Source organism: Pseudorca crassidens, chromosome 1, assembly GCF_039906515.1.
Source record: "Pseudorca crassidens isolate mPseCra1 chromosome 1, mPseCra1.hap1, whole genome shotgun sequence".
Classification (NCBI taxonomy): domain Eukaryota; kingdom Metazoa; phylum Chordata; class Mammalia; order Artiodactyla; family Delphinidae; genus Pseudorca; species Pseudorca crassidens.
The window spans coordinates 34,085,394-34,112,174 of record NC_090296.1 but is presented as its reverse complement, the minus strand read 5'-3'; the positions used below and the strand labels follow the sequence as shown (position 1 = coordinate 34,112,174).

The 26,781-nt window shown below is 46.3% G+C and overlaps 1 protein-coding gene across 3 annotated transcripts in view; it reads left to right on the top strand.

Annotated features, from left to right (window-relative positions):
* Positions 1-26,781, top strand: part of RAD51B (RAD51 paralog B) — a 692,465-nt gene that overhangs the window by 608,783 nt on the left and 56,901 nt on the right. Inside the window, exon 11 of one of the 3 annotated variants that reach the window (XM_067732489.1) lies at positions 5,564-6,027. The exons of the other annotated variants lie outside the window; for them this stretch is intronic. Within the exon in view, the coding sequence (XP_067588590.1) occupies positions 5,564-5,580 (17 nt within the window). The 3' untranslated portion in view covers positions 5,581-6,027. Of the gene's footprint in view, positions 1-5,563; positions 6,028-26,781 lie in introns of those variants that run through there. 3 annotated transcript variants of the gene reach the window in all.

Sequence of the window (26,781 nt, the reverse complement as noted above, 5' to 3'; positions counted from 1 at the left end):
CATCGCAGTGCGCGGGCCTCTCACTGTCGCGGCCTCTCCCGTTGCGGAGCACAGGCTCCAGACGCGCAGGCTCAGTAGTTGTGGCTCACGGGCCTAGTTGCTCCACGGCATGTGGGATCTTCCCAGACCAGGGCTCAAACCTGTGTCCCCTGCACTGGCAGGCAGATTCTCAACCACTGCGCCACCAGGGAAGCCCAACCAAGTTGTTTTGAACAGGATAGAGGACAACGGCTTAGTTTCGCAACAGGACAGAATTATGTGCTTTTATATTGTTTAAAAAAAACTAAAGATCAGGTAAGACAGGTTGAATCTGGATTCTGGTGCTACTCTTATTAGTTTAGGTTTGAATGAGCAGCATAAACCTTGGGATGGGGCTGGGGAAGCTCAGGGGAGCCCAGAGCACCCTGAGATAGGTCCAGAGAAGTCTAGAAACAAAGCTAGTTTTCTGTTTTTCCAACCAGTCCCTGTACTCTAACCCACTATAGGGACTCGGAATAAACCAGAAAACAAAGAAACAATGAATTTTTTAAGAGCTGGAAAGCTATGTGCCTCATCTTTCTTGTAAAATCAAGAGTGGTTATTTGACCAGCTTTCGAAGCATGTTGGAAAGGCATTAATCTCCTCTGTTTGTTCCTTTGTCACAAAGTTGAGTTACATTCTTCCACCCCATTTTCTTAGTCACTGAGCCAACTGGATGATTCATTGAAAAATTCTTTTTCCCCAAATACCACGATCTGATTTCATCAGATTTCAGTTAGAATCAGTAACCCATCTAAATGTTTCTGCCCAGTAGACTCAAAGTGACCCAGAAGAATCTCAGTCTGTTTCCATCCAGGTATGGAGGTGTCTGCTTGGTAAATATCACCCACACACCTGGCACAGCCTGGCATGGATTGGGGAGCCTGGCAGAGAGCCCTGGGATTCAGTGGAGCAGAGTGAACTCGCTCGCACAGGTCACAGAGGAGAGGGCAGAGCAGGCCTGTCGTATTGTCCTGAGCTGCTTCTGCCTGCCCCTCCACGAGGTGCTTCCCAGGGCAGAGAGGCAGGGCTCCCATCTGCAGAGTCTCTCCTTCTCTTTCAACATTCACTTCACATCCCCTCCCTCCATGACATCGTCCCACACTGACCCTTTCTTTGGTCCTTTCTTTTCCTCTCACTGTTAGCCTCAAAGAGAGATTTTGTTTTCAATGTGGAAAACATATTTTAAATACTGAACATTACAGAAAATAATAAAGCAAACCCATGACTCTAACATCCAGAATTAACAAATGTTAATATTTTGTCTTTTTCTTTTCAGATTTTTTTTTAATCAAAGTATAGTTGATTTACAGTGTTAGTTTCAGGTGTACAGCAAAGTGATTCAGTTATTCATATATATTCTTTTTCAGATTCTTTTCCATTATAGGTTATTATAAGATATTGAGCATAGTTCCCTATACTATACAGTAGGTCCTTGTTGTTTATCTATTTTATATATAGCAGTGTGTATATGTTAATCCCAAACTCCTAATTTCAGATTTTTTTTTTTAATTACAGGGATAAAACCTTACAAAATTCAAAACTCCTTTGTTCCTATCCCAAGTCCATTCCTTCTCTCCCCTACACTCCTCCACAGAAGCAAAAGCTCTCCAGTGTTTGACGTATATCCTTCTCCCCATTCTGAAAAACTTTTCTACATATATGTGAATCCAAACATCAGATTTGTTTTGAGTGCGTCCTAAATTTTCATAAACAGTTTATTATACACATCATTCTACAGCTTGCTTTTTTCACTTAGCATTATGTTTTTGCAACATATCTGTGTTGATACACATAGATCATGTTCTTTCATTTTAACTGAGGTATCCATGTCCATTGTATGAATGTACCACATGTTATCCATTCCCCCACTGACAAAAATTTTGATTACTTGTTAACTTAATGAATCTTGTTGCCCATGTTTCTTGGTATGCAGGTGTGAGGGTTTCTCTAGGTATATATCAAAAAGTAGGACGGCTAGTCAGGGGATGCACATTTTTATCTTTACTATATATTTTCAAATTGTTCTCCAAAGAGGTTTACCAATTTATGCTTCTTCTGGAGCTAGTGGACCAATTCCTATAATTATAAATTCACCGTCATGTTTCCATGGGCAATCTTCCTGTGTTTCTTTATGGCTGCCTCTTTTATCTCCGCCATTGGGGTGTAAGTTTCCATAGCTTCTAGAGGGGTCTTCTGCACAGTGCATGTGATTTATGCATATACTTACATGATTAACTGACAGAAATTATTCTACTCCTCCTAAAGTTAACGATATACACCTCCCAGAAAGGGATCTTTTCGTTCCATTCATCACCTTCATTTTCAGATGAGGGAACTGAGTTCCAGAAAGGTGAAGTGCCTCAGAATTGGGTTTGTAGCCGCTCCCAATACTCAGCCGGGGCTCCTAAGATTTTTATAAAATCAGAAATGAATTTGGGCCCCCTTGTCTCCCATCATGGCAGCCCCTGTGACAACTTATCTCTCAGGCTTCATGAGCCTCTGTTGGGATACTCTAGGCGCACCCTGAATCTTGGATCCCTAAATTCTAAGCTAAGATGGAACAGTCAAATTGATACAGTGATCCCTCGAGAAATTTCCTAAGTATAGCTGGGTTATAAATTTGGCTGGGTGGAACCACAACCTAGATTAACAGTGGTGTACAAGGTAGAGGTTGACTGCTTTCTCTCATAGCACTGTGGAGGAATGCAATCCAGAGCTGGTATGGCAGCTTGGCCCCACATGTTGGTCCAGGGGCCCCGGCTCTTAGCTTGCTGCTCCATCATACCTAGGATGTTGCCCTTGTTGTCATGGTCCAAAATAGCTCAGTATCATGTCCTGCATCCAGGTAGCAGGAGTTGTGTGGGGTAGAGATTTGATGGGAGGAAAGGTCAACCCCCTTCCTTTAAGGATATTAACCAGAAGTTACACACATTATTTCTGCCAATCTACTGATATATGGAAAGAAAGACTGGAAAATGTAGCTGTTAATCTCGGTGGCCATGTGCCCACCTAAATTTGGGGAGTTCTATTATCACGAGAGAGAAGAGGAGATGAATATTTAGTGACACATTTCTTTCAGAAGAGCCCAGTTGCAGAGATTAGGCCCCAGGGTACAACAGTACAGACCCTAGGGCGGGACTTGTTGCATAATGTTGAAATGCAGCATAAATATTGCAGTTTCTCAGAGTTATCTGGAAAGTGGGGTTCCAGCCTAGTACTCAGTTTGGCTCAAATAAAACTCTTTCCTGTTCTTAAAAAAAAGAAAAAATATTATATATTTAAAATGCTATCAGGACCTTCTTTGGTAGAGTCTAGAGCAGAGGAGTAGAGTATCACAGTCAGTAATGCCACCAAAGATCAGCACCCAGAAATCTTGTTCCCCCTCCCAAGACAGAATCTCTGTCAAGCAGAAACTTAGTACGTGTTTTGCTATTGTGCCCTATTCAAGAAAGATACTTGAACAAGGGCTACTAGTGCTTATAGCACAAGGCAGGGTATAAATTTGGTTCCAGAGTCAGAGACTAAACACATTTTTTTTCCAAAACGTTTTCTCCTGTCTCCACTTAAAAAAACAAAAAAAAGCAAAAAACAAACAAACAAAAGCCATGGAATAAAATGTCACTTGGAAAAGAGAACAACTTTATTCCAAGGCCTGGACTGTAGTTAGACTAGATCCACGCTCCTCTTTTAGAACCGGGAAGCCATTTGGCTATCTTTCACAATTAACAGTTTGCATTTGTGAAAATGCCCAGGTAATAATATCAAAAGAAGTTAAATCAATTCAGGTTATTGATTTTCTTTGAAGACCTCTTCCAAAAGGACTTGGAGTTCTTTCTGGAATATGACTTAAGCTCCATTTCAGTGAGTTCAGTTAAGCAGGTATTTCTCAAGCATCTATCCTTTGTAAACCATGGTGCTCTGACGAGATAGGCTGAAAAAAAAAAAAGGTCCCTTGTTTTTAGTAGCTCACAATCTAGTTAGCTCAAAAACAAAATATGCAATCAAAAGCAAACTGCCACACCTATTATCAAGGTTCAAACAATGGGATTTGAAAGGATAGAGGAAATAGACTCATTCCATCTAGGATGACTGAGGAAGGTTCCTGAGAGGACATGGTACTTGAACTGGATGTCAGCTCCTGAATACCGACGAAAATGGCATTCCATTGTCTCTTGACAGAAGCCAGTTTCTTTTGCTGTTTGAGGATAGATTTGGGCGCGCTGTGGAATGCTGATTAGCGCCATGTGACTAATGTTGAATCATGCTGACTAATGTGTTCTAAATGGATTGATTCAACAATAAAGGGAACATTGAGAGTCAAGAGTTCAGATCCTGAAGTTTATCGTGTGATGAAGTGTAAATCCCTTAGCCTCGGTACTTCATTTTTTTGTCAATTAAAATGTGCTCATGATGAGAAGCCAACAAATCACCTTGACTAGAAAGTGGTTTACAAATCTCAAGGATAACAGAAACGCTTAACAACAATTCCCAGGACAGGCTTATGCAACCTTGGGTTATTCACAGTCCGTACAGAATCAGAAGATCCGTCACATGCTACTCCGTAGCCATGAGAAACTTCAGTTTCCTCACACATGCCACGAGCACTGACAAATAGTGCACTGCGCTCACAAAAACCGACAAATAGAGGAGCTTCTGAAAAATCTTCCTATCTACCTACTGGGGCGTCTGTGTTTTTCGACCACAAATGTTGCCAGAGGACTAAAAGCTTGCGTTGCACACACAGCTTTTTCTCTCTTTTGACATCTCCCCAGCTAGACTGCTTGAGAACCTGGCCTTCCGTGTCCAGATGTTTACTGAATTCTGAAGGCCCCCCCAAAGGGCCCAAGTTCTTTTGTTGCTCTCCAAATCACTTCCCACAGAGACTGACCAATGTCCTGAAGGAGCCCTTCAATAGGGAGGATAAATGGAGGCAGATGAAGACATGACCCCCTGGGCTCACCCACGTCCACGCTAACAAAGGGTCTGAGGCACAACCTTGTAAGGAGCATTTTGGTCAGCAGAATCCCCTCGAGAGGCCACGTCCCCCCACAGGGCTGCTTTCAATGGCTCCCATCGTAGTGGAAGCCCCGAGCATTTGTTAAGGGCTGGGGTGTGCTAGGTGTGGCACAAAACATCTAAATCATGCCCCCCACCCCTGGTCTTTGTGAGGGCTTCCTGGCTACAGATGGCAGCTGGCTTTCTCAGGGGAAACCTGGGGGGGTGGTAGAGGAAGCTGAAGAGGGGCTCCCGCTTCTCTAGGTGACCTCTTCCCACCCAGCCCAGAAAGGCTCCCCTTTTGTCTGTAGCTATCAGCAGTCAAGCCAGGGCTGTGGGGCCTTAACCCACACCTGTGCTGAGTTTCTGGGTGTCTCAGGTTTGCAAAGCCATTGGCTCCCTGGGTAATAGACAGGTATGTGTGTAAGAGGGCTGCCGTGGGAAGGAGAGGTTTATTTAGACTGCTAGTGAGAAGTTAGTGCATTTCATGACAGCAACGGTTTTTCAAACATTCTTTCTCTCCCTTTTTTTTTTTTTTTTCCTTTAGACCAACAGAGGCCATAGGGACACTATGACCTTTGTCTAGAGCTGATGGGGGCGTGATTTGTGAAATGAAACAGGACCGGGCTGCTTGGAAGAAGGAAACGGAAGCCAACATAATGGGGATTAATTAGTTGATTGCTGTTGAGATGGTAACAGATTTGCACCCCCCCTCCTTACCATTGAGCCAGCCATCTCAGACCTAACAGGGAAGGTGAAGATGAAGAGGCCTTTGTTCGGGTCTCTAGATGCTTGGGGCTGTAGGCTTTGCCGCCATGGGATGGCAACAGCCATAATAATAATAATTTGCACTTATATAGCACCTTTCAACCAGGCACCTCAAAGCGGTTTAACCACATTAATTAATGAAAGCCCACAATCCCCCTGCGGAGAGGAAGAGGATGACTAACAGGATTTGTAATTACAGGAGGGAACATTTCCGAATAAAGTATATTGTCCACTAAACAAAAAGAGTAGGTGTAAAGGAATTGGGGTCTCCAAAGAGTAACTGATTGAGAAGTGAAACCATGGAAAGATGGGGGAGGCTGGGGGCGGGCATGGGCATGAGGGTCTGCTCTTTTGTCAGAGGGAGGTCGATGGGCTCAGAATTCACTGACAGGTTCGGATCCAACTGAGAAGCGGGACATGTATGGTATTAGTGGCATTTGGAAGGTCATTAGTGGTACACCTATTGTGGTGTAAATTCAAGTTTCACTGGTACATTGTGTAGAGCCCTGCAGAACAAAGAGTGAGATTCCTGCAGTATTTAATAAAGGATGAAATGATTTCTTTAGATCCAAAGCCCAAGCCTGGGCCAGTCAATTAGCAAATAAATCAACTGGTGACCCATAGGATAATTTAGTCGTTCCTAGCAGAACACCCAGCCTACCCCTCCTTCTTCCATGAGGTTTCCAACCAAAGCTTCAAGGCTGTGGGCTTTAGCCCCTTCAAAGCCAGGCATCAGAGCTTCCCAGCCTTTGGCCCTGGGACCTCTTTTACCCAAATTGTTGGTGACACTCAAGCTGCCCTCTGTAGAGTCACTTTGTATCTGCTCCCCTTCAGAGGTTTTTAAATGCCTTGGATGCTAGAATCAAGTCTTGTCCTATCTCATGTCTGCTACCAATGCCCAACAGAGTGCTGTGCACAAAGTAAGTACCCAATCGGTGAAGAATGGTTGGATGACAAAATCCTTTAACAACTCAGTGTTTGTTGACTACATACCAAATGCTAAGGCAAAGATCAAAAAATAGGCTATGTGTATTACAAGGAATGGAAAAGACTCGTGTACTCCTAACTATACTATAAAGCAGAATAAAATAAAGTTAACATTATAGATGTACGCCCAAGCCACAGGCTGCAAGGGCCAAAGGAGGAACGTTTTATCCAGCTGGAGTGAATCAAGGAAGATATTCCTGGAGAGCAAACAAGGCGCTGGGCATTGGAGGGCGAGAAAGATTTTGATGGACCTGGAAGAGGTGGAGGATACAGAGTTTCCAGACTGTGGTCATTTGTCTCGCTGAGTGAGGTGCCTTTGGAGAGCTTGTGGTCTTCAATAGAACATTTGTGAAAACCAAGCTGAGTTTTTGTAGCTGATTCAATGTACATTTCCTGTGAATTCTTGAATATGAATTGGCTATTTTCAAACAGCCAGGGACTATTATGAAAGTTGAGAAAGATATTTTGTTCTCTGTAACTATTAGTTCAGTCTCTCTGCACTTTCACTGTCCACCAAGAAAGAAAAGCTAAGCAGTTCACACATGAAAGTGGGCACTCAGGAGTGTCTGAGAAAGGTACGAGGAAAATATATCTTGGTCCCAGATGTCAAAGATTAAATGGCTTCCTACTTGAGGCCTTTTTTTTTTTTTTTTTTTGACCCCAGGAAACAGTAAGACAGTGCTCTACCCCCCAGTGATTGACAGACAAATCAGTCCCTGTGCTCCCCTACTCCAAGGTGTTTCACCACGAACCATGCTGCCAGGACAGGACCAGCACTGTCTTTGCATTGTGCCAATACTCAGTGCTGCTGTGTGTCTCACACACACTGTATGTGCATCTGCTTATCTGATCCTCCCCACAGTTTCACAAGGTAGGACTTCATATCATTCCTCCTTTGCAGATGAGGAAGGAGGCAAGAAAAGTTCAGTCTCTTGCTAGAAAGTGATGGAATGTGCATTTGAACCCAGGTAATCTTGCTCCTTCCTCTCCCCACTCACCCCTGTAGTATTTCTGTTCGTATCTATTACAACCTTTCTTAGTCATCCTCACTAAAGTACTCAGCACAATACTGTACACACAATAGAAATTCAGTGAATATTTTCCAAATAAAAGAATCATCAGAGCAATACTGGTGGTTGGATCTTCCAATGGGAGAAGTGACTGAAGAGAATATGGTAGAGGTTCCATCACTGTCTCCTTCTCTTTTCACCATTATTAAAAATGAGGAGACATGCATAGGAAAGGTGCCCCCAGGGAATAGTCACATGGAAGAAGACACAGGTGGCATTCATGAGCTGAAAATCTGCCAAACTGGTACCACCCACGGAACGCTGGTGAGGCATCTTGAGTTGTTAATTACTTTTATTGAACTTGGATGCGATGAAGTAATTTCTTGGTGTGTGTGTACATATACACATATAACGCAAAGTCCAACTTTTGTCTCCCTGATTGTACTAGCATCCTAGCTACTCTGTTGATGTGCTGCAGTCCTGGTGAAGATTCAGAAGTGTGTGGTCCCTATCAGCCCACGGGATGAACACTTCTGGGTTAACCCAGAATTGCCTAACTCTATGCCTAGTGACTTTTAGTTGTATGTTGTGAGCAAAGTTACTGTTCAGAGACGGGATTGTAGAAGCTTGTCCTGCAAAACCAGGATTGCCAAATGAGAATTTTGGAGTTGGGTGATGAGGATTAGGTAATGGAGGGGAGGGGAATGAAGGCAAGAGGAAGTGCAAAATATCAGATTCTGTCCTAAAAATCGTGGTCTTAGAACCACTTGGGAGGGTCATTTTTTCCCCAAGCTTTGGTTTTAATATCATCACCATCGCTTTTGTCCTACAGCTATGAAAGGACCTTCTTTATTCCACTACAGAACTCACCAGAGGCTACTTTTACTCAAATGAAGGGAGCAGTCCATCACGCTTCTCAGATGAATATCCTAAGTGCGAGAGAAAGCACACTGCCTACTTCTCTGAATTTCAATGAGGGTGGGGTTCAGATGCAGCACAGGTGCTCCAGAACTCCAAACAGAACTGGGAGGAGAGATGACCAATAAATAGCGGGCATAAGTCAGGACAGACTTGGTTTTGCTGCTTAAACAAACAAGCCCACGAAATCTCAGTGACTTAAAACCAGGCCTGTGCATGTCTGAGAGACCCTCCCGGGAGGCTGTCCTCCATGTGATGATTCAGTAGTTCGTTTCAGTATCAACATGCACTTCACCCTTGCCATTAGGAGGGGAAGAATGAGAAGGGGGTTGAGCACTGGCGATGAAGGGCCTCCTCTAAGAAACGACACACATCACCTCTCTCATGACCAAGCAGTCATGTCGTCCTTGGAGTTGGGAACCTCGTCTGTATTTGGAATGGAAGGAGAACCGTAGATTGGCAAACACTTGTAATGTCTGCTGCATACTGTAGACCCAGGGAGCTGGCAAATGTCTCCTTCTTTCACATCCACCCCCTGTGCCTTTCCCTTGGATTACTGGGCATCTATCAAAGACTTACAGGGTAGTGTTGAGAGTTGAAGACCAAATCGTTTTGCAGCCCATTTTAGTCCACAGGTGACCTTTTTGAAAAAGAGGAGTAGCCAGGGAAAACCAATAAACTCTGGGTACTTTTCCCTTGAAGCTATCAGATACTAATCACTCTGGGAAAAGATAATGGGGTTAAAGGGAGCCATGGCCCGATTTCAATAATACGTCTAAGATAGAACAGCTCACTTTGAGTTGCCCAGGACCATCATGCTTTGTGTGAAAAGGCTTCTGGAAACATGCCCTTCTGCTTCCATTCCCTCCCTTGTTACCGGACATGATTCAAATTCCCTCTAATCCCTGCGACTTTTCCAGAAAGCAGATTTCCCAGCAGCAGAAAGAGAAGAAAAAGAAAAACTTTCCCTTATTATTCTTCCAATAATGAATTCCTGCTCTGAGTGGGCTGCTTCCATGTGTTTTCAGTCAAGTGCTGATGGCAGCCTTGCTGGGGGACATTTCCAAGAGGCTGTGGACATAATGGATGAGGTCTCGTATTGACAAGAGCTGCTCTCAGTTTTCCTTCCAGTTTAGCCCTCCTGAGCCCTGAAATCCGAGATGAGAAATGATTCACGAGATCTCGCTGGTGAACCAACATGGCTGCCACACCTCTCTGCTCCTTTTAACTTGGTAAAAACTCATGGTTTTAAAGCTTCCCTCAGAGAGATTTGTAGACCTGAATCTTAGTAACTTAGAAAGGACTTCCCTTTCTTAGACCAAACTAGTTCTTTGTAGACGCCAAGATCTCCTTTCTTTAGGACTGAAACATAGTCTTGACCTGCCTTGACATCAGAATAACAAAGGGAAAAATTAGGTCACACCATTTCCTGCCTAAAATCTAATCTCAAGTACACAAGATGCTTCCAAATAAACAGTGGTGGTAGGTCATGTTTGCTAAGGGAACCAGCCTACTCATTTTCCCCAAAGAAAATGTCTTCAGATAATAATTCGATTTTAACTTACCTACACAGGACTTGTGCAAACTGTTACAGTTGGGTCTTTCCATTGAGAAAAATCTCAGTTACCTTAGGTAAAAGGGGACAGGTGTTGTTAAGGATACGGGTGGTCTGGAATTGGAGAGCCTTGAGGAGCAAAGGCAACCCTAGGGATTCGTTTCCTTAGAGACATTGCTTCTCTCTGCATATCTGTCCAAGGCAACTCTCTCTCCCAGCAGACATGCCCTACATACTATAGTTCTGCTTATTCAAAACTTGAGCTGGCGTGTGGCTCGTCCTGGTCTCTTGAGCTCCTCTCTCTCCACCTCAGCCTTTCAACTCCAAGCCCATTGGATTTTTTCCTTGGTATTTCCTAGTTAGAATTCCTAAGAGAGAATATGATTGGCATAGGCTCATCTTATTGTTTTGTCTCAGTTAACGTCATTGGTCACTAGCCAGCCAGTCCGCTGTGGGCTGAAGGAGGGGCCGAAAGCATGGCTGCCTAAGCAGCAGCAGATGTGGGCAAGGCAGCTTCCATTAGAGGGGCCCGTGAGGGGGCGAGATGGATGATGAACTGGAGTGTGCTCTTTGTACCCTTAACTGGACTGCTACACAGATACTCATTCACTCTGTTGCTTCTACCTCCCCTTCTCATCACTATAGACCTGATCTCCCCTGTTGCAGCCTGGTCCCCCATTATTGCTCATCCCTCAACCCCTGACTCCAGTATCCTACTTCTCGTCCTGTTAAAGTACGCCATCACAGGGACTTCCCTGGTGGTGCAGTTGGCTGGGGCTCCATGCTTCCAGTGCAGGGGGCCAGGGTTCGATCTCTGGTTGAGGAGCTGGATCCCACACGCATGCCCCGCCTGGGAGTTTGTGTGCCACAACTAAGGAGCTGGTGAGCCACAACTAAGGCCTGCGAGCTGCAACTAAGGAGCCTGCTGGCTGCAGCTGAGGAGCACACATGCTGCAGCTGGGGAGCCCGCGAGCCACAGCTCAGGAGCACGCCTGCTGCAACTGAGACGCGGCGCAACCAAATTAATTAATTAATTAAAAAATAAAAATGTACCCAGTCACGGAGGTGTATGACTAGTGAGTGGTAAGGAAGAGGTCTTAACATGTATTTGAGAATAGAAGGAAGACTGGGGAAGGTGTGATATGGAAGGAGAAATGGAAATAAAACCCTTTCTTAGCTAAAGAAAATCTCATTCCCACCAGGACCAAGTCCCTTTGCTCTTTCTCCCAATCTTTGCAGCAATTTCCCTCTCCCCAAAACCAGACATCAGCAGAAGCAAGGGAAAGTTCCGCTGAGGAACCCTGATCTAGCAGAGAGGGAACGTATTCTGGCTCTGCTAATCCCCCAGACCTTTTCCTGACCCCTGTGGGGATCCCTAGTCCCCATCTCAGACCCTTGCCTTTCCCCGGCCCCCATCCTCAGGCCTCAGGGAGCCCTGGTCCCAGACCCTTGAATAATAAGTGCCAAACAATTTACCTTCAAAGTAAGGTTTTGAACACAAGTGAAGGACTCTGTTTAGATAAGGTCTTTGCCAGTAGTGTCCTCCCAAGATGCACAAAGCCCTTCACTGGCAGTTTTCACAAATCTTCGTGATGCTTTTGGAGGACTGGTCACGTGTGGTGTTGCCCTATTTCAACTGAGTCAGAGAAATTGTGCTTTGTCTAAATTCACACATCAACCAGAGAACTAGGAGGAGAATTGAATTGTGATACCGAGCTTTGCCTTTTATTCATCAAAGACCATTGCCTGTATACCTCATCAGATGGTGGTAAAAACCCAACCCAATCCATCTACATTCAAATTTCAGTATTTCCATATTCCTCTCAGTGGACATGAGGCTAGAAATCATTAAAGGGAAATCGAAACAACCCTGTATTTTCCTGCTCTCTCCTGAGCTCTGAGTGTGTCACTGTTGATTAAATCATTGGTCAAACCTTGTCCTATGACTGACACTTTTATCTACTGACTAAAATTACAGAGTTTCCCTAGGAACCTAAGATGGCAGAGAAGGTGGTTCCAATGGTGCTTCTAAACCTGCTGCTGTGGGATTCTAGAGCCAGTTCCTCTGGATCACTTCCAGATCTCTGCTCATTTCATTTACAGTCTGGGGTTGAAGTCAGTTGCCATTGGCTGTCCCCTGGGAGCTGAGAACCAATCTGGGGTTTGTCCAAACTCTCTCTCCAGCACAACCATCCCCCTTCCACAGTCATTACCACTCTAACAGCTTGAAAGTTGATGCAAAGATGGAGCAGAAGCCAGTTTGGCTTTCTCCCAGTTCTCTAGGCCCCTCTGGGGTTAATCAGCAACCACCTATCTTTGTGTTAATAACATAAGCCTCTCTAACTAGAACACCTGGAGGAAACCCATAGGAAGGCTTAAGATGAAGCCAATTCTGCAGTAATTATTCTGACAATCAGTCTGTTTAACCTGAACTCAGACTCTCCAGACAAAAACAGCTTGCTAAATCCAAGCACCTAACTGGATGGAGCAGTAACTCTTAATGTTCCTTAAGCCAACTTGAGTTTTGCTAATATTTTTCATGCCCACGTCTCAGCTCCAAAGGCTCCTTATGCTGTGAATGTCAGGCAACATCTCCCCCATTTCAGGTTTAGCAAAATGTCCTGAGTGCATCCCACGGGTAGAATTCTTTAGTGGCATCTTCCCAGCCCTTTTCCTACCCTCCCAGCCCATCTGTTGGTGGGGTTCACACCCCTGGAGAAATAATAGGCTTTCTTAACTGGGATTGCTGGCTACTTCTCTTAGTAACTAATCCAGATGCCCTTAGGTGTTAGGTGATTACCTGTGCCAAGGAAACGGGCCAGGGGCTGGGGAGGTGGAAAGGGTGGGCAGGGGACACATGGAAAACAATCCCCTGCTGTATGCATCTGCTAAAGCTGCCATAACAGAATACCATAGAAGAGCTTAAACAACAGAAATTTATTTTCTCCCAGTTCTGGAAGATAGAAGTCCAGGATCAAGGTGCCGGCAGCTTTGGTTTCTCCTGAGACCTCTGTCCTTGGTTTGCAGATGGATGCCTTCTCGCTGTGTCCTCACATGGCCTTTCCTTTGTGTGCACTCCTAGTGTCTCTTCCTCTTCTTGTAAGGACAGCAGTCTTATTGGATTAGGGTCCTGCTCTTCTGACCTCATTTAACCTTAGTTACTTCCTTTTAAAGGCCCTATCTCCATATATCATCATAGTGGGGATAAGGGCTTCAACATATGAATTTGGGGGTGGGGATACCATTCAGTCCATAACACCTGCCATAATGCTGTTTCCCTCAACAGATCATCTTCCCTCCTCTGATGCTACCCTTCTAATACTGAGTGAGAGAAAAGTAGATATTGGTCAAGAAATGGCAGGTGTGACTCTGTGCTGTCAGTTTGAGAATGGCCAAGCTAGGTTGGGACACCTGAGACAGAGTAAAAAGACAGATGGATGGATAGATCCATGAAGGGATGGTTGGATGGATAGACAGATGGATGAATAAATGACCTAGGTAGTGTGTTGATAGCACCAGGGCACATATTACCTTATACTTCTTTGGAGTTGTAGTTTTTTACAGGGAGGGGTTGCAAACTCAATTGCTCATGATAAACAGGTAACAGAGTTGCAAAAAGAGGCCAGGTGCAATAATTGGGAGTAGCTGGGACTGTGACACCGTGGAAAGAGTATGCCCTGTCCAAAGGGGCAGCACAGACCCAGCTCCAGCCAATTGTTACTATGTGGGATGCCAGCCTAATGTTGCCAGAACTTCTGATTTTTCAAGGGAAGCCAGAAATCTGGATTTTCAGATGAAATTTTTCTTTAAATAAATCTTTAAATTATGGAAACTAATTCAAAAATTACAAAATACTGTGTAGGCCAAATGAGCACATTTACAGTCTGAATGAACCCTGGAGGCTGCCAGATTTCCACTCTTGGAATACTAGAAAGACATCTGTAATGTCATCACATGAGGATGTAGGTGTTTAAGAAGTCGGGGTCATGAGTACATTGCCAGGTTCATATTCCAGCCCACTACTTACTAGCTTTGTAATCTAGGGAAAGTTATATATGTAACTCAGAGTTGTTATAAGGACGAAATTAGTTAATACACGTCGATGCCTAGAAGAATGCCTGCTGCCTAGTAAGAAAGTAATGAGTGAGCCGGTATTATTAGGCAGTATCACTAAACCTCTTGGTTGCCTCATCTGTAAAACGGGGACTACATTTGCCTTACCTATACCCCAAAGGAAAGGAATATGCATGAAAGGGCTTACGAAAGTGTGCACATTGCTAAGAAATACACCATGCATTGCCTCTGTTACTATACCTATAAATGAGGCTCAGCCTTGCCCAATGCAGGCATGGGAATCCCTAGAAGGAGGAAGACAGTGGCGACTAGAACTGGTCCTCTTTTCTTCCAAGGGTCACTTGGCCGTATTGCTGTTCTTAGAATTTGGTGAGTTTTTCTTACGAAATTTTTAAACATTCAGAAGAGTTGAGGAAACAGTATCATGAACACCCAAGTACCCTTATCTAGATTTAATAATTGTTAACATTCATCTTGGTGAGTATTCTTGGCAGAGGCGTGGGAATGGAATGTGGAAGAGAGGCAGTAAGGAAATAGGGCAAGTAAGACCCAGTCAGATGTAGGTGGTTCCCTTTTAGATAGGGCCCCCAAGGAAGGGGGTTTTGTGCGGGATAGCTTGTTATAGATGATGCGTGAGCACCAACTTAAGGAAAGTGGCACTATAAGCTGAAACACAGAAATTACTTTATTATTTATAAGGTTTTCATTTACTGTTATTTTAAGGTTTTATTATTTTTTTGTTATTTTTAAGGTTTTTATACATGAACATATTCATGTATTGCTCGTGTAATTGAAAATTAAGAATGTCTAAAGAGACTTTCAACGTGGAAATGTCTCTGTCGTAAAGAATTCAGGAAATGAAACTGTGGCTCTGTGAGAAGCCCAGTAAAATCACGGTAATAAAAGGAAATGTTGGTCACTAAGAATGGAAAGTTTGAGGAGCAGAAACATTCAGAGTCAAAGAAAGTATATGCCAATTATAAAGGGCTCTTTTCTGTTGAAGCATTTAAAAGGGTGTCTAAGACATATTGCCCCATTTCTCAGCGTTAGCTCTTACTGCATGCAAATGCAAAGGCTTCTACCCTGGAAAGGATGCCTTACAACGTGAAAGCAACTAAACTTTGCTTTAAAGTTCTATTATTCAGACCCTTCATTAATTTAAGCTGACATTCCTCCTCAGTTGAGGCAAATCATCAAAGCCTTACTGTATTGAGAACCTTGAATTCAGCAACAAAGAGCGTGGGGTTTGGAGGGAAACGTGGAGGGGGGAGGTGCTGAGAGCTCTGAGGCCCAAAGAACGGAGGGGAGGGGAGGGGGGGAAGAGGGAGGAGAGGACTGGAGTCCTGAGAGGCAGAGGGGCGAGGAGAAGAGGGAGAGGAACCCAGAGAGACTATGGAGGTGGTTGGTAGACAAAGGGAGAGGGACCGGAGGGCCCTTAGCTGCAAAGCTGCCCCGTGAGCCTCTGTTAACCGACATGGTAGAAACAAAGTCAGCCTGCCCCTCTGCCCTCACAAATATTTCTCCAGAGTCAGGATAAGAAGGGAGATAGGGAATAGGGGGAGGGAGAACAATTCCCTGCTCTTCCTTCATTCAGTTGCCTCTTGAATCTCCTGCCTGTGGTGCCCTGCCCAGCAGCACAGGGCCTGGCAGGAAGTCGGCCCTCTGGGCCTGGACCCCCTAGCACCCTCCGACCCCACCCCCCATCATCGGTCCCATATGGCCCAGTGACACCTTCACCCCAGGCTGCCAGCAGGGCTCTCTCTTCCTTTCTGGTGTGATTTACTGTAGGATGTACGAAGTGGGCTGTACTAGGTGGAATATGTTGGGTGCAGTGTTGAGGCATCAGGCAAGAAAGGATCTTTGAAACGTGAGGACATCAGCCACGGGCTTTTATTGAGCATCTACGATTTCTAAGAGAATAAAGTAAGATTTGTAAGGTAAACTTTAAAGCCTAAGGGAAAACTAGGTTTTTTCAATGTGTAACTTAAGTAAAATACTAATTTTGAAAAACAAGATACAGTAGTCCCCCCTTATCCGTGGTTTCATGTTCTATGGTTTCAGCTACCCACGGTCAACCATGGCCAGAAAATATTAAAAGGAAAATTCCAGAAATAAACAGTTCATAAGTTTTAAACTGCATGCTGTTCTGACTAGTGTGATGAAAACTTGCACTGCCGGGCTCCATCCGGACCCGGACGTGAATCATCCCTTTGTCCAGCGTATCTGTGCTGTATACGCTACCTGCCCATTTGTCTCTTAGTAACCTTCTGGGTTATCAGATTGACTGTATCACCATGCTTGTGTTCATGTGACCCTTATTATACTTAATAATGGCCCCAAAGTGGAAGAGTAGTGATGCTGGCAATTCGGACGTGCCAAAGAGGAGCCGTAAATTGCTTCCTTGGAGCGAAAAGGGGAAAGCTCTCAACTTAATAAGGAAAGAAAAAGTATGCTATATATAGAGTTCAGTACGATCCATGGTTCAGGCACTGGTGGTCTTGAAACACATCCCCTGCAGATTAGGGAGGACTACTGTAGTCCCAGATGGTCTTTTCCCTGCGTCAAAAGAGTCGTCAAGGATACAAGAGAGCCACGTGGACACCATGGAGCAGACAGATCCTGGTACCCAGCAATCCACCGAGACCAACTCAGAGGAGGCTATAGGACTTCAATTTCCAGACTGCCACCTTCCAGCTCTGTGACCTCAGAGAACCCCTGTGACCTCCCTGAGTCACAATTTCCCAGTGTGTAAAATGGGAACAGAAATAATCTGTCTAGTCTTCAGCCCAAGGGACCCATGAGGGTGACCGTGTTGGTGAACGGATGGTTTTCCAACCTTCACTGTAGTCTGCACCTGGATTACTACATTGACCTGCTCTCCAGCTTCAAGACGAATCAGATCGTGCTATTCCTCTGCTCAGAACTCTGAAGTGACTCCCTTTTCACTCAGACTGAAAGCAAAGTCCCTCCCCTGTCCTTAAAGTCCCACGTGCTGTCCCATCTCATGGTCCACCCCCACCCCCACCCCCGCCGCGCTCACCTGCTGCAGCCACCTGGGTCCCCGTGCTCTTCCTCCCCTCAGGGCCTTTGCACCTCAGAACGCTTTGTTGGAATGCTTCTTCCCCAGGCAGCTGAAGCCCACACCTCCTTCCCCAGATATGGGCATGACTCCCTCACTGCTGAGTTTTTGCTAAAATGTCATCTTCTCCATGAGACCTACCCAGTTTAAATTGCAGCCCGCTCTCCTTACCCCCATCCTGCTCGACTTTGACTTTCCCAAAGCACTCATCACCAAGCAACATAATAAATAAGTCATTATGTTGACCATTCGCTACAATATAAGCCCTGGAGGGCAGGCGTCTTTGATTTTTCACTGGTGTGTCCTAAGCACCTCGAGCAGTGTCAGGCACGTTAAGGACCCTCAATAAATAGGTGGATCTTTCTTAGAGGTCCAGAATATAAAACAGACCAAGAAGGGCTGCTCCAGTTGAAGGGAATATGACCTCAAAATCTCCTCCAGCATCCTTGCAGGCTCTCCATGGAATAACTCTTGCTCTGATGAGGAGGTCTGAAAACTACTGACATTCCCTCCTATGTAAAACCAGCATTGAAGACACAAAGCGCCATGTAATATCAAGTCCAAAGGCCTGGCACAGTGGTTGGTACAAGCAGGTGCCGGGTTGGTAGGTGTTATAAGGGGATTGGGGGGCAGTGGGGAGACAAGGATCCCATGACTGGATCTTTGCTGTCATTCAGGTCTAAGCTTAACCCTCACCACTCAGCCAAGCCTTACCTGTCTGTCCTTCCTTTGTTTCACACGGCATAACTGTGTGACTGGAAAACAAATTTTTAAGGATGTTTGTTGAGTATCTACCACGTGCTGGGCAGTGTCTGCGCTCAGCTCACTGCATAAGTGATCTCACAAAACTGTCAGCCCTCTCACCACTGTCACTATGGTACCTCATCCCAGGCCTGGCACATATAAGGTGCTCAATAAATGCTCACTTATTTCCCTAACAACCCTCTGGGGCAGGTACTATTAACCCCATTTTCCAAGTGAGGGACCCAGGTTCAGGTTTAGGTAGCTTGCTTCAGGTCATACAACTAGTGAGCGGCAGAGCAAGGATTTCAGTTCTCCTTAGACAAGCTCCAGTCACACTGGTTCTGAGAGGGAATTCGGGTTAGACCATCCCTACAGGCTCCCCTCGAGCAGATCTGTCTCGTGGCCACACCAGGGGATGAGGCGAGAGGTATTTCTTTCCTTCTTGGCTTTCTCTTCTCCATCTGGGTTCATGTCCTCCCTTTGTACAGTTGGCTCACCTGGGGGGGTCTCCTGCCACCTGTTGATTAATGGGCCTGCCTTTCCCACCTTCTCTGTCTGGGTAACCCCAGAGCTAGCAGTGGTTCATCTTGAATCATAAGTCAAGTTCTGAAAGACATTGCAAGCTTGTGCTCAGAATCTCCCTAGAATTCAAATTCTTTTTGAGGGTCATTTGCTTATGAGTAGAATGATGGATTTCATGTCTCTCCCTTTAAGAAAAATCTGTATGGTATCTGCTGGTTTCCCCCTGCCCCTAGTTAGTCCATCTGATACATCTAGAATTCCCCCAAGGACCCCACACTCAGTCTCCACTCTGGCAACACTAAGGTAAAGCTCCAATCATGTCATCTCTTTACATAAACAAATTATTTGTAACTAGCATGTTCACTGTGCTTTCCACATACCCATTCTTAGCTGGGTTTTTCTTTCTTAGCCATGCCAGCTCTTAGAAAAAGGCTAGAGTAGTTCTTCAGTTGTGTGGGACTGTCCTGTGTACTGGAGGACATTTGTCCTTCCTGCCTCATCCACAAAATGCCAGGTGCATCCCCCAGTAACCGTAAGAAGCAGGAGGGCCTGTAGGCAATATTCTAAGCACCCCTCATTGAAACCACCAGTGATGGTATTTCTGAAAGATGGTGCACTGGAGGCAGATACTAGGTTCTGCCATTGGTGAGGGGGTCAGTCTACCCCCAGGGGCACCTCCTTTCTCCCAGTGTAAGTTGCTTCCTACCCTTGGACATGATGAACATTTATTTTAATCTCTGATTTCTCCCATATAAAAATGTAGACAGTGGGAAGGGGAGGAGAAAGTACTGAAGTTTTCCCTGGACCTATATCATGTTCTTTGAAATGATTTTGGACTCTTTTTCAAGTTAATGATTGAGAGAGTTTACTAGATGTAAGTCACTAAGCCCAGCGATCAGAGTCTGGGATAAAAGAGAGAAACAGGGACAGAAACAAATGGATTCACCAGGACCCAAACACTGCGCTGCACCCAGTGGGGCTTCCCCACTTGCAGCCCACATCAGTCCTGACTTGCTGTGGATCCCTGAGTTCCACTCCTCTCCCGCCCAACAGGGCATGGCGAGTTCTCTCTAATTTCTAAAATATCAACAGATATCCTGGCCAGAGTCAGGATCTTCCAGTAGTGCAGGGATTCTATATAACTCCCTAGACCCTGAAAGCGAGTAACTATCAAGAACCATCTAGAGAGGCTGTCAGATGAATCAGTGTGTCAGTTCCTCTTGTCCTGCTTCTTGTTTCTCCTGGGCACGATTTACCGCACATGCCAGTGCTCCAACTCACAGGCCATCTATTCTAGCCCTGCATCCCACCCGCCCATCTTGCAGGGGCAGTGCTCTGTGCAGCTCTCAGCACATCCTGTTTGTTCAGTCTCCTTTGTCTCCCACTGGAGCAACAGGGAGAGAGGATTCCTCTGAGTCCGTTTGCTTTGGGCTTTGAAATCAGATCCTGGCACACCTGATTACACTCAATAGCTGGAAATGGTAAGGATGTCCGATGGGCAGAGGGCTCTTGTTTTAAGCTGTGCACACCAGGAAGGCAGGGGCTGGGTCTCCTCCTTGGGTCTGCTTTGGAAGGGGCAGGATGCTCTGGCAGGAAAAGCAAACAGTGTAACTGAAGGGAAATTCACTTGAAAAAGATCGCAGAGCACGACCATCAAGAGGCATATAAACTGTCCCTGAGGACACAAAATGGAGCTTGGATTCATTCCTCTCACCTCCTGCATCCCTAGTTGGGAAACAGTCAGTTCCAGTAACCATCTGCCCAACAGCCAGGAGGGTCAAACCTCCCTGTCCTTCTTTTTTCTGTACAAGTGTTGCCACTGAGACCTTGGCAAAGGGAATAAAAACATAGCAACTTACATGCCACACAGTGGGAAGCTCAGCAGGCATTGGAACATTAAAGGGCAGATCTAGTGCTTCCAAGAGCTCCTCAGCCTCCATGCACTGCAAGCTTTCCAACAGAGATGCTACCCCAATGCACTGGTCCAGTGGCTTGAAAAGTCATCAGGAAAATTTCACACATACAAAAAAGGCATAAGAAGCAACCTTGACCCACACCCAGCTTAAGAAATGAAAGATTATGGATGCAGTTAGAGCCTCCAATGCCCTCGCTGAACCCATCCTCTTCCCCACCGCTCCAGAGGTAACCGCTCAGCCATGCTGGGCATATCCTTATACTTTATACATCCTGGTGATGTGTGCGGCCCTCTTTGGGGTAATCGCTTAAACTTTCTGAGCCTCGCTGTCTTCATCTAAAGGGGCTATTGAGAGGATTAAAGGCAATAATTTATGATAAATATCTGGCTGTTGTTCTTACAAGGAAAAAGCAGAAAGAATTGGGTCAAATGCAAGGCTCTTCCTAGCCTGGCCCTGACCTGCCTGGACAGCCTCCCCTCCTCTCTGCAGCCCTCCCCAGCCTTCCAGATGCCATGCTCCCCAGATAAGGCACCACTTTTCATGGCCTTGGGCCAATGCAGCTGCTGTGCTTACCTGCCTGAAATGCTCGTCGCCTGTTTCAGTCTTCTTCAACTCTGGGCTTAGATGTCACCAACTCCTGGAGGCCTTTCCCATCACCTCAGGCACTGACTCCCGGTGCTCCCATGGTTCTCTGTCTTTGAGCACTTGTAATGTGCGCATGACATTCCCAATATGCCCACCCCACTTTCTCACTGAGCTGCAGATGCAGCAAGGCCAGGGACTGGGTCTCCTCTGACCGCTCCAGCCAGTGGCCAACCCATTGCCTGCTGGCACAGGGCAGGCCCATGCTGAGTGAGTGAGTGAGTGGGGGCATGAATGAATGACAGTTCAGTCATCAGACTTACAACTTTCTGCCCCAGTTAACATGGAGAAGTCCCCAGTTCTCCTTATAGGCATTTTTCTCCTCTAAGTCCCAAATCGCCTCTGTCCTGGAAGCACAAAACTAAAAGGTCTCTTTGTATTTCTCAAAGTTGGAGCAAATATAATAGGAGCATGAACTTTCTACCTTCATAACTTCAACAAACAACAGCTTTAAAGAGAGCCCTGGACGGGCTTTCTGCAGGCCTTAAACGTGTTTTGCTCGGTGTCTTGCCACTTTTGTTCTTTTTCTTCTTTGCAGCCTGTAGAAATTCTTAAAGACAGAGAAATACACAAGCCCATTCGTCTTGCTTAGAAAATCCATTTACCACCACGAAACCCAAATATTGGGAAACAAGAGCCCGGCTATTAAGGTGTTCTCACCTGCACCCATCGTTCTCTGCCGAAACGTTTGGTTGCTACCGTGTCAATTCAGCTCTAGTCATGGAATTTTAGAGGATGTGTCTGAGAAGCGGAATCGAGCAAGCCTGGTGGTACTCTGCACCGTAAGCCGATTGGGTGCCCTGGCACTGAAAATGGGCACACAGGTCTGCCCAGGAAGGAAACGTGAAGTGAGCATGAGAGCAGGGGTTGGGGTATGTGTTTGGAACACAAAGGTCAGCCTTGAGGTTTTTTTACTCTCTTTTTTCCCACATTTAAAATTTTTATCGAGGTGAAATTCACATAATATAACCATTTTAAAGTGAACAATTAAGTGGCAATTAGAACATTCACAATGTTGTGTGCAAGCACCACCTCTTTCTAGTTCCAAAACCATTTCATCACCCTGAAAGGAAACCCCATACCCATTAGGCAGTGCTCCCCAATCACCCTTCCTCTCAGCTCCTATAGAAGACCCAGTCTGTGTTCTGTCTCTCTGGATATACCTAGTCCAGATATTTTATGTAAATAGAATCATATATTACGTGACCTTTTGTGGCTGGCTTCTTTCACTAGCATGTTTTTTAGGTTCATCCACGTTGTAGCATGTACCAATACTTCATTCCTTTTGGTGGCTGTGTAATATTCCATTGTACGGATATACCACCTTTTGTTTATCCATTCGTCCACTGATGGACATTTGGGCTGTTTCTACCTTTTGGCTATTGTGAATAGTGCTGGTATGAATTTGTGTGTACATGTATTTATGTGAATGCCTGTTTTCAATTCTTTGGGGGTATATACCTAGAAGTAGAATTGCTGGATCATATAGTAATTCTACGTTTAACTTTTTGAGGAACTGCCACACTGTTTTCCACAGTGGCTGAACCATTTTACATTCCCACCAGCAATGGAAGAGCACAGGTCAGATTTCCTTCTTCTGGGAGTCACATTCTAAAGTGGTATGAGGCCCTTCCAGGTCTAAAGGGCCATTTTCGGTGTACACAGAACTCACAGTCTATGTGTGAAGATATAAATTCTGTACAAACCTGTGGACAGGGAAAGCGGAGAAGTTGGAGCCCTCGGTAGACAGGTTGAAGGATGGTTTGGAAAGCAATGGGCTTCACCTGGCTCCTTGCCGTGCTATCCTTAGCTAAACAAGGAACACACTGAAGAATTTCGTTGTCTACCATGGCTTCTTTTCACTTCTTTCCAGTTTGTTTTCAATCCTACTTTATTCTCAAGACTGTAGGGTCGCAGTGACTTTTCCACCCTTGACCAGATGCCAGTAAACATGTGGGACTCTGTTAGCTTGTGATCCAGCGTTTTAGAGCTCCCACATTTGTGAACGCTGAACGCTACACATGCCACTCGTCAACATCTGCAAGCCAGAAATAGGAGGAATACCTTGAAAGAGAGAGCTGCAAAAGCAGAGTTATTAATAGTAGCTGTTGAGAAGAAAGGAAAGCCATCAACAGAGCCCTGCTGAATTAGACTCTTCAGAGGGAAAGGGCACAGAACGGGTTTCTTTCTGGAAACCACCTAGAAGGAACCAAGGCCTGTGTTAAATCTGCATATCAGTATTATTTGATCGGAAGAATAAAAAGTACTCTAGAGTTATCATCTTCTCTCACAGTCTGGCAGCTGAGGTCGCAGCCACCTGGTGGGGCAAGGCCTTCCTGAGAGGGCTGGGGAACACCTGGGACAGCACCCTTTCTATTAGACACAGATCTTCATGGCTGAAGAAGGGTCTGAAAGAGGAAATGGAGAAGAGGGGTCGGGGAGTAGGGCCAGAGGAGGCCTCAGAGAAGAGAGACGAACGGAGTCTCCTAGGTGTTCTCTGTGAGTGCGGGGCCTTGGCAGGATGGCAAGGAGAAGAGAAGTGGAAGGGCCTGAGCACTGGGAGAATTAGTGCTTCCTGAGACTTGGCGGGAAGGAGACTCATCACACCATTCGGAAGTAGGTCTTCGCAGCTTGCTCATAAGCCTCAGAGGCGCAGTGGGCTTGAAACAGGAGGCCCCAGGACTCAGGTCTGAATTGAGCTCTGCCCCTGGACGCCGTGAGGGAGTTGGTCTCAGTTTTTCACAGGGCAGGTGGAACTTGTCCTCACTACCTGCCAGTAAATAAAGAACGAACAGCCAGATTATCTTTCAAAGATGGACCACACTCCCTTTTTGGGGTCAAATGGAGAGCTGGTGATGTCAGCCTGGAGAGGAGTGAGCCTTCTCCCCAGCCACAGGTGAGATCTCTTAACTTTTTTAGTCATAATCCAACAGGACATTTGGCAGGGTTAGTGGGTGTGGTGGGCTAAACTGTGCCCCCCGCCCCAAAAGATATGTCCACATCCTAATCCCTGGAACCCGTGAATGTGACCTTTGGGAAAAGGGTCTTTGCAGATGTAATTAAGTTAAAGGTCTTGAGATGAGATCATTCCAGATTACCTAGGTGGGCTCTAAATCCGATGAGAAATGTCTTTATAAGAGACACACAGAGAGAGACATGAAGAGGAGAAAGCCATGTGAACATGGAGGCAGAGACTGGAGTGATGCTGCCATAAGCCAAGGAACACCTGGCGCCACCAGAAGCTGGCAGAGGCAAAGACATAGCCTCCCCTGAGGGGCAGCACAGCCCTGCCGACCCCTTGATTTTGGACTTCTGGCCTCCAGAACTGTGAAAGAATGAATTTCTGTTGTTTTTTAAAGAAATTTTTAATAATTAATTTATTTATTTATCTTTGGCTGTGTTGGGTCTTTGTTGCTGCGCGCAGGCTTTCTCTAGGTCCGGTGAGCAGGGGCTACTCTTCGTTGCGGTGCACGGGCTTCTCATTGCAGTGGCTTCTCTTGTTGCGGAGCACAGGCTCTAGGCACACGGGCTTCAGTAGTTGTGGCACTCAGGCTCCGTAGTTGTGGCTCACAGGCTCTAGAGCACAGGCTCAGTAGCTGTGGCGCACGGGCTTAGTTGCTCCGTGGCATGTGGGATCTTCCCGGACCAGGGCTCGAACCTGTGTCCCCTGCATTGGCAGGCAGGTTCCCAACCACTGCACCATCAGGGAAGTCCTAAATTTCTGTTGTTTAAGCCACCAGGCTTGTGATCATTTGGTGCGGCAGCCCTGGGAAACTAATCCAGTGGAGATGCCCAGAGAGAGGTAGGGACTGGAGAGCGGGAGAGTCTAGAGGTCTGGAAAACCAAGTTCAGTCCTGGATTTGCTATTGGCATCTGTGGTGGACTGCATTAACTGTGTGCTGAGGGTCTGTTTCCTCTTGTTTTCCTCACATACTTGCTCCTTATGACTGAGCGTGGGGCTCGTGGCTCACTCAAGAAGGCTACTCAGGATTCAAGATCAGATCAGACACGCCCACCTGTTTGAAATGGTGGTAGTAGTAATGACCACACTCCTTCTAGAGTGTCTAACATATACTAGATATGCTTACGTACATTATCTTGTTTGATCCTCAAAATAATTCTACAAAGTTAGTGTTCACATCCCCATCTTACAGAGGAGGAAACTGAGGTTCTGAGAGGTCACATAGCCTGTTCAAGGTCATTCAGCAAATGAGCCCAGGTCTACCTGTGCTCGATCCACAGCATTACAGTAAGGCTTAAGCCCCACAAAGACATTGGATCCAGAGTCCCACAGCATCCCACAGCGCCCAGCTGGACGATGAAAGGGGATTTGTTTATTTTCTGAATATTAGCAGCACTGACACTACGGTTGGGTGATGGATGACTGAGATTAAGTTTGCTGAGAGAACCTGGTTAGACCCTGTTAACAGCAGAGGGATGGCCAGGTATCCACGTTCGGGGGAAATATGGTCACAACTGAGACCGATCTTGGGCCTCTGGGCCCCAAGGCCCCGAGCTTTTCCTCTCTCACCTTGTTAGAGGAAGAGATGAAACCCCTCACCGCGTGGCCTCTGCCGAGCGAGAAACTGGACAGTCCACACACAGAGGACACATCTGCTTAGCTCCTTCCCCAGCCAGGACCAAGAAGAGAGGAAACCAGCTGAGAGATGGGCTCTAGAAAGGCCCGTCCTGAGCAGCCCAGCACATCTGGGGCCCCCTCTCGCCTGGCTGGACTCGGGCAGGCTCCATGTATCAGGAGTCCCTGTGCCTTTCACAGCATCCCCATCAGAGTTTTAGGAGATCTAGGCTGATCCCCCTCTGGCCGTGGCTTAGGCCGAGCCGTGGCTAACACGTCAGCTGCTTCCCTGTCCTTCCAGCACTCTTTGTTGGAGGGAGAGCTGGGGCACGGAGACAACCCAAGGACCTGCCAGATTTCCTCCCGTGCAGACCTCTGTGCGAGATAAAGTCAGGCAAGACTGAGCCACAGGGCAGCAGCATAATAAATTCCTTCTGGCCTCCTCCCGGCCTCATTGTTCTATTGCAGGAGTTGTTTTGAGTACGATCAAAAGGAAGGAAGAGCCCTGTGCTATCAGGCTGGGGAAGAAGGATGCTCTCCTGACCGCTCCTGTTGCCCTTGGCCACCCTCATGTTAAATATGAGGAAACCGAAGGGCAGTGTGCAGCCTAACCCCGTCCGCGCGGTGAGACACATGGCCCTCTGTGAGGCAGCACCCCCGTCGGAACCCACTGATGGCCGCCGTGGTCGTCTAGCCCTGGTCACCCCGGTCAGAGCGCTGGGAGGCCCGAGTCCAGGGTCAGCGGTGGCGTGGGGCGGGAGCCGGAAGAGGGCCCTGGAGTGGCCGCATTAGCTGTTGTTTACCCCTTGGGCTGAGAACTGAGGCTGTAAGGCCACAACCCTTGGAAATAATAGGCCAGAAAAGGAACTTCCCGAGTTTGGCTGGCCTAGTGCCTGTGGCTCAAGAGCTCTCGGGAAACACAGTCGGCTTCAGGCTTTGTGGCCTTCCCTCTGCTCTGCCCAGGTTCATGGGGC